The following is a 12,175-nucleotide window of genomic DNA, read 5'->3' on the forward strand; positions in this document are numbered from 1 at the left end:
GGAAATACTGATTTGTTACTAGCCTAGCACTTGAGTAAGAAACGATGAGTTCTTCTAAAGTGAATCGGAGCTACGCACAGGCCATCTTCCCAGGAGGTTTACACCTGCTCCTGCTATCTTGTTGATGTCAATGCTGAGGGTTCTTTAGCAAAACCCTGTTTTTCATAGAGAGTACAGAGATGGCATACAGTTTAGACAACATCAGAAGAAGGTCTCCCCTAGCTAAAAGATACGGGGGCTCCGTGAGTCAGGTACTCTATATTTGGACAGCCTGAAGCGATGGGGATGGAAGCCCTGGGACGTCCGTTGGGTGCTTCACCTCTGTTTATCCTAGTCGGCAGTTTATTTGCTGGTACTTTGGTTGTCCACCTAGTAATGGTGAGAAGAGGCATTTGCCAGGCACTGTGCTAAGTGCTCAAAGCAAGGGCTCTAAAGCGTAGGACCATCTCATGGGTGAGGCAATTGAAGCTCAGAGAACCGAAATGACTCACCCAACGGCACACAGACTCTCAGTGTCAGAGGCGAGTCTACATTGTGCTGCTGGGATAGTACATCCCCAGCAGGCACGGGCCACAGTGGAATCAGCAACTGGGAGCAGGCCAGGGTTGTATTGCATCCAGAGAGGTATCACGTGATATGGGCAATGACCTGAGAGCTGTTTCCAAGGATCTGCAGGGCTTCAATGTCAGGGAGGCAGCAGCCCTGTTCTGGGTGTCCCCAGGGGTCAGAGATGTGACCGATAACAGTGACATACGTGACTGCTTGCTATGAGGCAGGCGCTGCTCGGAGCACATCACAGCGCCCCGCCCCTAGGAGGAGGGTGCTGGTACCATCCAGGAGTCACCCGTGAGCAAACCCGGGTGCGGAGAAAGGAAGTCTGCTGCCCAAGGGCGCGTGGCTGGCTAAGTGGTAGGGCTGGGAGCCTGGCACCAGAGTCTGTGCTCTTCACCACTGTCCCAGCTTGCGTCCCTGACAGCGGGAGGTCGGACAAAGAGAAAGACTTGGACATGGATTTTCAGGAGCCCTAATTACCAGAACAGCCTAACAATGGGGCCTGGGGGCAGCCCCTCCTCTCCAGAAGTGTGTGTGGCTTGGATATTGCTGGGGGGGGGGCGCGGGAGGGATGGGGAGGGTCCGTGCACTAGGCGGGAGGCAAAACGAGGTGACCTCAGAGGTCACTCAGCTTCTTGAGTCCAAAGAGAGGCCGGAGGAGATGGCAGCGCTGAGCCCTTCAGGCCCCAGGCCGTGGGCAGGGGAAGGTGCCCGGGGGCTCTGGCAGCGCTTACCTTCCTTGCAGTCGTGCTTGTTGTCGTGGAGGACAAAGCCGCTGCGACACTGACACTCGTAGCTGCCGAAGGTGTTGACGCAGTCTTGCTGGCAGCCGCCGTTATCCTTGGAGCACTCGTCCTTGTCTGCAGGGGGAACAAGCAAGGGCAGACCGGTCTGTGCAGGGATGAGGGCTGCATCACCCCAGGGGAAGTGGGAGGACCGGCTGGGCGTCCACCTCACCCTCCCCCCGCCCCCCCACAGGCAGGGTGGGGAGCGGAGGTCAAGGCGATGGTGGGGGTCCAGGGCACTGCATCAAGCGGAGGTGGCTGAGGGGGGCCCAGCTGTGCGGAGAGAAAGGAGAAGTGGACGGAGGGAGGCTGGGGTCTGGAGCTGACCAGCATGGGAACCCTCTACCATTACCTGCTTACTGGACAGACGGACAAGTGGAAAAATAGACACACGGACAAGCAGACTGCAAGAGAAAGGAGCAGGACGCAGGGGTCCCTCTTTTACTTCACAACAGGAAATGTCACAGACACCATCAAAATGGGAGGGGCGGGAGGCAGGGAGAGTCCCCTGTCCACGTGAGCGGGGGCGGGGGCGAGGAGAGCACCAGTTCTGTCCGGCCGGAGGGAGCCGGGCCGGCATGGCAGAGCGGAGGTTGGGGTGGGCGGCAGCAGAGCCCCCAGCCCATTCCGTCCAAGGTGAGGTTCCTGAGTAACAAAGGGTCCGGGAGGCCAGGCGGGCCTCACTGGGGGGTCCGGTTTCTTTTCTGCACTCGGAATTTGAGCTGGTGGGGCCGTCCCCGGGGGGGCTGCAGAGCTGGCCTCTTTTCTGAAACGAGAGAGAGAAGGAGAAAAGGGACCAAGGGGTGCGGGTGGAGGGCGGGGGCCAGGGAGGGAGAGCAGTGAAAACCAGGCCGGGCTCCGAGGGGGGTCCACGGGCAGCACGGGGTTGGGGGGCAGCGGGACACACATGCAGGACGGCCATGTCCGGAGCAGCCAGGCCACGGAGGGGCAGCGGGTGGGGGGAGGCACAGCGACAGGGGACAGACGGGAGGAAGCCTGCGGCAGGGAGAAGGCCTTGGGGGTGGGAATGAGGCCCGCACGCTGGGGAAGGAGACGCAGAGTCTCTAGCAGAGGGGAGCAGTCCATGGGAAGGGGGCCTCATCCAGAGCTCGGCTCTCTCCTGGTGCTGCAACTACAGTGTGTTACAGACACAGACACACACTCACGCCAACACACCCACAGACATATTATCCCTCACCCTGTACCGTCGTCCCGACACGGCAGCACAGACACTGACCCACAGGTTGACACACACACACACACACACACACACACACACACGGACAGGATACACGTCAGCCCCTCACACACAGACACCACACTCACACACGGCAGCCATCGGCCACCTGCGTACACGTGCCAGGGATAGACGCTGCTGGCTCACTCCCTGTGCGTGAGGAAGCATGCACAGGCACACACAAGCACAGGTACAAACAGAGACACACGTGGATGCAGAGACCACGGACTCATCAACAGGCCACTGCGGACTCAGGAGGGCTCACAGGCGCAGCTGCTCCCATTCGGGCGGATCTGCACATGCGCTCTCCCGTGAACACAGAAACTGACACACAGAGGGACACGTGGTCACAGGCACGGGTACATCACACACACATATTCTCCAGTCTCTCCATGGTCATTTTGGGTACTGTGTGCCTGGAACGGAGGCAGGCATTCAGGGAAGGGGAGTGGACACACAGAGTTCCAGAGATGAGCCCCGAGGTAGAAAGATGCCTGCTGACATTCACATGGCCAGGCGGAGTCTGTGACAACGGCGGCCCTGTTCCGGGTCTCCCTTGGGAGAGGGGCCCAAGGGCTGGAGCACTGGCTCCCAGATGGCCCTGCTTCTCCAATTCACTCTCACGTGAGCCAGACCCCGTGGGACCCAAACAACCCAAGGTCAAGAGGTGGAGTCCCCAAGTCCTTCCCCAGGTCTCCTCAGTTAGAGCATCGTGAGGGACCCTGACAGAGGGCCCTGTGGAAGCTGCCTTTGCACAAGCCCTGTGAGAATGTGGGGTGATGGGCACCCTACAACCCATCCTGGGGTTTCACCGAGTAACTCACTGATGACTATGCTGGGAGCTTCAGGAGTTCCAGCTCACGGAATGAGCAAAGATCGTCCTGAAATTGACCCCCATGCCTTCCTCGTATTTGCACCCCAAAAACCGAGTACAGTGCCTGGCATACTGTAGGGGTAAAAGGAATACTTGCCCAATGAGCGAGTGAGTGGGTGAGTGAGTGCTGAGTGCGGTATTGAGCGCTGTGAGCCCTGAGAAAGGGCTGCTTTAGTGCCCGGGGAGGGGCTCTGCCATGGTCGGGGGCAGCCTCTCCTGGGAGCCAGGGATGCAGGTTGCAGAAGGGGCAGGAGCAGGGAGTGGACACGGGCTGGGACAAGGAGATGGCACTCACCCTCCAGTGCCCAATGCCCCGGAAGGTGGCTGGGGTCACACTGAAGGTCTTCAGGCTCTCTCTTCTTCTTGCCTTATGGTCTCCTCGCTGGGTGTCCCAAAAGTCCAAATAGCCCCCCTCCTGGGGGGTCAGAGGCAGATGCCCTGGACCCTGAGGGCTGAACCTTGATGCCCAGCGGTGAGGGTCCTCTGCAGGTTTCTTGTGAGAAGGGGCAGTGCAAGTGTGCGTGTGCAAGTGTGCGTGTGCAGGTGTGTGTGTGCATGTGTGTGCGCGCGCGTCTGTGCAGAGCTGAGGGTGGGCTGAGGGTAGCAGTGTCGGGCCAGGGCAGGGCAGTAACCGTGGGTGGAGAGCCCTGGGCTCTAGGTCTGACAGATGCGGTGCTGGTCTCCCTCCGCCCCGCCCCCCTACCAAGACTGGAGCAACAGAAGGGCAGGAAGAGACAAGAGTAAGCAGGTAATGGTTTCCCCAGGGCCGAGCCCATCCCTGAGTGGATGTTACGTCCCCTCAGCCCTCTGGTGAGCACCTCACACGGGTTCCAGGTGGGCCCAGGGAAGAGAGGGAGTCGCATTGCAAGGGTCTCAGCCAGCAGTGGGGCAGGGGCTGTGAGGCACTGTAAGCAGAGCGGGGTGGCTGGCAGTACCAAGCAGGGAACCAGTGCACAGGGGCAGTGCATGGCATCCAGCGGGGCAGGTGAGGGTGCAGGGCGGCCACATAGGGGGCTTGAGGATGCAGGACCCTGGGCAAAGGAGGGGAGAAGGAAGGCAGCGTGGACCCGCTCGGAGGTTTCTGGGCTTCCCGCCGCCCATGCCTGGTCCACCAGGCGTGCTGGGGATGAGGACCCCTGGGTTGCTCCCCGACAAACTGTCTGCTCCAGCCAGCCCATGGCCTCCTGTCTGCCCGGAGATGGGGCCCTTAAAGGGACTTGACCCCTAGCCTTACATGGGGCAGCTGTCAACAGACATGTGCTGGTTGGATCTGAGTCCCCCACCGTGGGCCTCGGGGGAGTGGGAAGGCTTTGGGGTTGAGGGAAGGGAGGCTCCTTATCACTTCTGAAGGCCCCGGCATGACCCCATTTGGTGTGTGCTGGTTCTGATTAAAGAGTCAACCGCTGCCGGATAACCTGCCCCACAGTCCAATGCAAACACCCTCCTCTTCTGCATGCGGCAGCCTCCGGCCTCACTGCACTCCCTGCTCCCAGGGCCTGACCTCCCTCGGGTCTTGGCTTGCGGCCCCTGAGGCCTGGAGCGCCCTCTCCCTTCCTTTCTGCAGGCCTATGTCCTGCCCGGCCTCAGGTCGGCTCCCATACAGCCTTGAGGGCTCAGGAATAGCGGGGTTCAGGCAGGGAGGGCTGTCCTGGTGGTGGAGGGCCAGGGGGGAGCAGGGGACAGACCCTGCTGCCCGGCACCAGAGGGGCTGCAGAGTACAGGGGCGCAGCGGCAGGAAGAAAGGGATGCGGGGCTCGGAGCTGGGGAGTCCGGGGTTACCTGAGAAGAAGTGGGCCTTGAAGCCCTTTTTGGAGACTGTGTTGTCGGACTTGAACTCCACACGCATGTTGTTGTACTGGGAGGTGATGACCTCGGGCTTCTCGGAGCCACAGAACTTGCCGTGCAGCTTGGAGTCGGCCGTGAGTCCGCTGCGCACCTCCACGAAGTCGTACTTGCACACCTGTGGGGCAGCGCAGCTCCAGGCCCACCTCCTCCAGGAAGCCTCTCCTGACCACCTGCGCCTGAGGAGGCTCCCTGTTCCGTGGGTCCTTTCGCCTTTAGTTACCTGCTTTGCCACCCCACCCCATCAGTTCCTCTTGTGCTCCCCACACAAGCCCCCAGCCCTGCCTCTCCCCACAGGCTTCTGGACTCCACGTCCTTCATTCCCATGTGCCACGTGCTCCCTGGCCTTCAAGGCCCTCCTCCCTGAGCCTCCCCTGCTTCCTCTGAACCCCCCCCCACACACACACTGTCTCTACATTCCTGGAGTATTTCTTTCGGAGGGTAGGAAGCAGGCACCAGGCTGAGCTCGCACGCCTCAGACCTCCCTGCGTCTCCTCAGCCCCAGGCGGGCACTTACATCATTGCCCTCGGTCTCGAAGAAGTCAAACTGCAGGGAGATGCGGTACTGGGTGGGCGCCACCAGCTGCCAGATGCAGTTTTTGTTAGGGGGGTACTCCTTGGGCCAGCCCGGGCTAGTGATGGAGCCATTGAGCTTGGTGAGGAATCCACCACAGGCAGCTGGGGGGACAAGGGAGGTGGCGTCACCCACCAGGAGTCCCGGCTCTAGAGAAGGGCATGGACACAGGCTGGGGTGCATGAAGGAGGAGGAGTGGGTTTGTGGGTTCCCCCAGCCTGGGGGGCTGGTGTGTGGTCTCTATGGGGAAGGAGGCAGGGGAGGGGGGGTGTCTTCAGAGTAGGAGGAGTTGTGTGGTCACTTCAATTTTCTCTGCGAGAGAACAGGCCAGGTGTCTGCTTAGAGGTGGGGGGTGGGGTGAGGGGCTCCAGAAAGGCAGTACCAGTGGGCAGGGGGTGCTGGGAGGGAGGCAGGGAGGACCAGGGGGCAGGGACTGGGAGGCACGGAGGGAGAGGGAGCTGCTCAGAGGTGAGTGGAGAGAAGCCCGGCAGCAAGATCAGGCTGAGATGGAGACAGTTAGCCAGAGAGCGTTTCACTACCTCCTGGGAACATTTATAATGAGAGGCTGGAACTCAGTGCCTGTCTAAGAACAGTGGTTTCCAAACTGTGGATCGTGACCTTCTGCTGGGTGATGAAATCAATCAAGATCAGCATTTAAAAAGAAGAACAAGAATGAAAACCAAACCAGAGTACATCACACCTGGTCACAGTGTGTTCCGGGGGATTGAAAGAGACAATGTATTCCTTACCCATGAGTAGTGACCAAAGTGCCAGGGAATCCTCGTTTTTCTGGAAAGGGGTCTGTCCAAGGGCAGAAGAGACCCGGGCTGGAGGGTTTGGGGTGGGAGAGGGAACAGGGTCCTGGGCAGCCCGGGGGCACTTACCCTCGCAGCGGCGCTTGTCAGGGGCCAGCTCATACCCAGGGTCGCAGCTGCACTTGTAACTGCCCAGGGTGTTGAGACACCGCTGCTCACAGCCCCCGCGGTTGGGCCGAGAGCACTCGTCCACCTCTGCGGTCGTAAGGAAAGGGTGTCAGTGACTCCCAGTCCGGGGCCTGGGTCCCTCCTCCTGCCCTCTGCTTGGGAGTCAAGTCCAGGATCCCTCAGGCTGCTAGGACCACCCCCAGTCCCATTCCAGGGGGAGGAAGTCAGCTGTGACCTGCTCAGAACCCCACCCGGTCCCCAGGGGATCCTGTCTGTGACAACCCCAAAGGGACAGGCAGTTCCCTGAAGGAGGGGACAGGTGGACCCATGGAGCCTTCCTTCTGACCACACTGGCTGGGCTGGTGGCCACCACCATTCACTGGGCCCTCTCATGCGCCATCCCCGGCTGAGTACCATTCTTTCACCTCTGCTTCAATCCCTACATGAAGCCTGTGATGGAGGGGCTGTAACTGTGCCCAGATTACAGACGAGGAAATGAGGCTTGGGCAGAACACCCTCAATGCCCAGGGTCACGCCGATAAAACGTCCACGCTGCCTTGTCTCCTCCCTGAGCTCCTACGGTACTTTCTGCCTGCACATCTCACCAACATTCCTTCAGTACAAACTTTTGGCAACTCCTGAATTGTTATGTCAATTCTCTGTCGACCACCTACCGTGTGTCAGCTACTTTTACCTACGTTTGTCATTTACTCAGTGAGGTATGTAGTTTTTCAGTGGGACCTTTTCTGCCCAGTTAGGCCATAAATTCAAGGGCAGGGCGCCAGGGTCTACGAATCCCTCACAGTGTGTTGAGTGAGTGAATGAGGAACGAATGAAGCCATGGCAGCACCATTCACAATAGCCAAGGTGTCCCTCCACGGATGAGACTAAAGGAAATGTGGTTCAGACACACAGTGGAATACTATTCAGCCCTAAAAAAGAAGGAAACTCTGCCATATGCGATAACACGGATGAACCTTCAGGACATTATTTTAAGTAAAATAAGCCAGTCCCCAAAAGTCAAATTCTGCATGATTCCACTCACATGAGGTATCTAAAATAGCCCAATTCATAAAACTGAAGAGTGGAATGATGGGTGCCCAGGGCTGGGGGAGGGGGGGGGAGTTATGAATCAGCGGGCATAAAGTTTCCGTCAAGCAAGGAGATCTGCACTTGGTCGGCAATACTGGTTTGTACACTTAGATGTGCTCTGAGTGTAGACCTCACGCTAAGTGTTCTTACTTCAATCAAATAAAATTTAAAAAATAAAAAGAAGGAACAAAGGAGGTCGGTTGGCCACAGGAGTGGGCCGGGGTAGGGGTGCGGGGAAGGAGGCACCTTTGAAAAAGTTGACGGCGAAGCCAGCTTTGTTAATGGACCCATCAGAGACGAACTTGAGCCAGAGGCGGCTGGACGTGCTCTTGATGTCGTCCGGCTTCTCATAGCCGCAGTAGCGCCCGATGAGGGTGCTGCTCTCGCTGTGTCCGTCGCGCACTTCCAGATAGTCATAGGCGCAGCTGTCATGGCGCTCAATCTGAGGGTCGGGGGCTCCGTCAGCAGGAGGAGGCCTGGCGGCCCAGACCCAAGCCCCGGAAGCCCGCAGGAGGTGGGCCGTCCTAGGGGTCTCTGACCCACCTCAAAGGACTGGAAGGTGAGGCCCACATGGAAGCCCTCGGACACCTGGATCCTCCAGATGCAGACTTTGCTGGGCCGGTAGTCGTCTGGGTAATTGGGCGACTGGATGTGGCCGTTGTCCTTTTTCACATCTCCCCCACAGATGGCTTTGGGGACAGGGGACGAGTTGGGAAAAAGAGGATGTCAGTCAGAATGCTCTGCAATGTTCGAGAGCCCCTCTACCCCCTCTTCTAGCCCTGCCCACCCACATTCCCAGCTTCCCAGTGCCCCTAGCCCTGGCCAGTCCCAGTGGGATCTCTACTTCCTCCTTCACGGGCCCTCGGCCTTGCCTCTGGGGTGCCAGGAGGGAGTGGTTCTAGGGTGCCCAGGGACCCCACCTCTGACTCCCCCGTCCCCCTGCCTCGGTACCTTCATAGACCGCAAAGAAGCCTTTCCCGACCCAGTTGCTGCTGCTGCGGAATTCAACCCAGAGGCGGCTGTCGGTGGAGACAATGGGCTCCGGGAGTTTGCCCCCGCAGAAGCGGCCTGGACAGACGGCGTGGACAGGGGGCAGTGAGGCCCAAAGCAAGGCCCTCTCCCTTCCCGCACCAGGGCTGCACCTCCAGGAAGCCCTCCCCACCTCTCTGAGGGGCTCAGGGGCTCTGGCCCTGGTCTGCACTTGACACACATTCAAGTTGGCCTGCATCTGGTCCAAGGTCCAGTTTGGCCTTGAAGGGCCAGAGTCCACTCTAGAAGATTTCCTGCCCTTGAGGGAAAGGATAGGAGTCTGTTTCTGGGAGGAACGGTGACTCCTCACCTTAGCCAACAGTATCTGTGTTTTATTTACTTTTTAAAAAGAGCATTATCATCACTACTTATCCTTTCTTATTTGCTCTCCATGCAAACAAGTAATAACCAAAAACAAGCAACAGTTTTCTTTTGCTCAAATGCAGGGGATGCCATGGGACCCCAAATAAATCCCAGAATCCGGGGACTGGGTGAGAAAATGTCCTCTTTGAAATAAAACCCGACAAGAATCCACATAAGTGGACGAGGCTGGCCATCTGTGGAATTCTTTGTAGTCAAGAATTGACTAGGGCTGATGTGTGTGTTCGTAATAATATGGGTGTTTCCCAACTTACAGCAATGGACAGAGGCTGCTGGCCTAGGAATGTAAGTTATGAAAAAGAAACTGCAAAAAAAAAAAGAAAGAAACAGCAATCTTGGAAATGCTAACTCTTCTGTAGCAAGAAGTGTCGTAATGACAGCTGCTTTGGGTGACTAATAAGAAATATTCGAACATCAGAAACTGGGGGAAAAAAGAGATGGTGAGCGAGGATTCGTCAGCCTGCTTCAGGCAGAGGCTGGGCTGTGAGACAAAGTTCTAACGCCAATGAGCGGTCCTGAGCTACTTAGGCTCACATCCAGATCGAAGAAGAATTCATGTAGCTCCTCAGGCTCTAACTCTGTGTCCATTACAGCATCTTCTGTCCTGTGGTTCTGACCCATCCATCCCCCACTTACCCACTCCCCTACCCCCGAGACAAGGCACCCTGTGCAAACAGGTTTGGGCGACCGTGCCAGGAATGTAGGTCTCTGTGGTGCACCAGGCTGCACTGTGGGCACCCTCAGGCCACATCTCGCAGACAGAAAACAGAGCCTCTGAAATTGCCCAGATGAGGAAGAGAGCCTGGAGCTGAGAGGACAGGCCTGTCCATCTCCCTCTGTCACCCTGTGTGATTGCCCACACCTATACACCGACAGCCACCCTCTGAGGGAGGCCTGGAAGCCCATACTGAGGACCTTGAGGTCCAGACTGGGGAAGAGACTTGCCCAAAGTCACACATTTAGTGATGAAGCTGCAGCACTGACTATACCAGGACCCCTGGTTCCCATGCTAGGGTGCTGCCCGTAGCCAAGTGCTAGTGTTGGGGGGAGGATGCACAGCGTGTCATGTGAGTAGTTCTAAGAAGGACGCAGCTGTGGAGGAGGTAAGGCGGGGCTGTGCCGGTACCTCGGAGGGGCGCCTTCCTCCAGAAGCCGTCTCGGACCTCCACGTAGTCGTACCAGCACAGGCGGCTGCGGTACAGGTCCATGGACGTGAAGTTCAGGATGATCTGGGGAAATGGGGGAGGAAGAAGGTGACACCGCTGCCCACACATCGCCCGCCGGTCTCGCCCACCAGCCCCATGACCGCTGCCTGCCTCGTGAGGCTGTTTGCCATGGGTTATAAATAGTTAAGTGTTCCAGAAAGGAGCTCCTGGCACAGAAGTGTCCCTCGTCCACAGCCATCTGCCAGTTCTAGTCAGCATTCTTCCCAGATACCCCAAGCCAGGCCTCACTTAAAATGCACAGCCGCGTTGAAAGTATGTTTGAGACCTGGGGTCTCATTTTACTGATCTCCTTAGTAAGGAGCCGTTGCTTAGGGTTAAACAAACCCAGCTCTCTTCATGGTCAACTTAAATGATATAAATTACAGCATCTTTAGAGGGAAGAGGTCTCCTTGGTGAGAGGAAGGGCCCAGGGAGGCATGTGGGACTGGGGGCAGGGGGCGGTCTGAACGGGAATGAAGGGTCCAGAGAGGACGAGCAGAGGGAAGAAGGCCTGAGTTACCCATCATCGCGCATTTACTGAGTGCTGGTTCTAGGCAGGGCTCGTGCTAACCGCTGAAGGGAGTATCAGGTCTGCATGCCTCCCAAGAATGGGTTTAAGACACTCAACTATACTTCAGTTAAAAAAAAACAAAGGGCTTCCCTGGTGGCGCAGTGGTTAAGAATCTGCCTGCCAATGCAGGGGACACGGGTTCGAGCCCTCATCCGGGAAGATCCCACATGCCGCAGAGCAACTAAGCCCGTGCGCCACAACTACTCAGCCTGAGCTCTACAGCCCACGAGCCACAACTACTGAACCGGTGTGCCGCAACTACTGAAACCCACGCGCCTAGAGCCCGTGTTCCACAACAAGAGAAGCCATCGCAACGAGAAGCCCGCACACCTCAACAAAGAGGCGCCCCCGCTCGCCACAACTAGAGAAAGCCTGCACGCAGCAACAAAGACCTGACGCAGCCAAAAATAAATAAATAATAAAAGAAAAAGAAAAAAAGATACGTCCCTGTCGAGGAGCTTAGGACTTAGAAGAATAAGACATATGCATGAAAAGACCACCTAGTGAAAAACTCAGATTCCAGTCATACGAGCCTGGGTTTGAATCTTGCCTCTGCATAAAATGGTGCATAAAATGAGGAAAGAGCATCTCACCCTAACACAGCAATACATAGGTACAGATACTGCCCTAAGGACCTCCTTCACATAAACTTATTTCAGCCCTTGAACTCGTCAAACGTTCACCTAATACTGGAGGAACGTTTGATACCTCGGTAAGTACCAAGTCTCCCCAGCAGGGGGGCATATGAACAGGTAGAGAAGCACCCTTACTAGGAGGGAAACTGCTTCCTTAGTAGTTTCCGGAGTGAGCCCTGAAGCCTGCTGTATGTTCAGAGTCCAACAAGCAGGGACTCCAGAGAATGGCACCCCCATCTGCGAGGAGTGTGCAGTGGACATGAGAAGGCCCAAGGGGCCCACCTGTTAGGTGCTAGCTGGGTTCCCCGCTGGAGAAGGGGACAAGGGTGTCCATCTCCCCTGTGGCTCACTGCAGTGTTAGAGGCAGACAGAGTAGAGGCCAGAATGAAAACCACTGGTCAAGGAAGAGCTCCCGGCTCATGGTCACTTTAGCACCGACCCCGTCAGAATTCTTGGTGTTTTCTTTTTTTTTTTA

General features: G+C 57.3%; 1 protein-coding gene across 1 annotated transcript in view; it reads right to left on the minus strand.

Moving 5' to 3' along the window:
- Positions 1–12,175, minus strand: part of BMP1 (bone morphogenetic protein 1) — a 40,692-nt gene that overhangs the window by 7,247 nt on the left and 21,270 nt on the right. Inside the window, exons 9-16 of the mRNA XM_079927459.1 lie at positions 10,416–10,518; positions 8,831–8,947; positions 8,423–8,568; positions 8,126–8,321; positions 6,749–6,874; positions 5,808–5,968; positions 5,228–5,408; positions 1,287–1,412 (exon numbers count right to left, since the gene is read on the minus strand). Coding sequence (XP_079783585.1) covers positions 1,287–1,412; positions 5,228–5,408; positions 5,808–5,968; positions 6,749–6,874; positions 8,126–8,321; positions 8,423–8,568; positions 8,831–8,947; positions 10,416–10,518 — 1,156 coding nt within the window. The remainder of the gene's footprint in view (positions 1–1,286; positions 1,413–5,227; positions 5,409–5,807; positions 5,969–6,748; positions 6,875–8,125; positions 8,322–8,422; positions 8,569–8,830; positions 8,948–10,415; positions 10,519–12,175) is intronic.

The sequence above is a fragment of the Stenella coeruleoalba genome (assembly GCF_951394435.1).
Source record: "Stenella coeruleoalba genome assembly, chromosome: 7".
Lineage (NCBI taxonomy): Eukaryota > Metazoa > Chordata > Mammalia > Artiodactyla > Delphinidae > Stenella > Stenella coeruleoalba.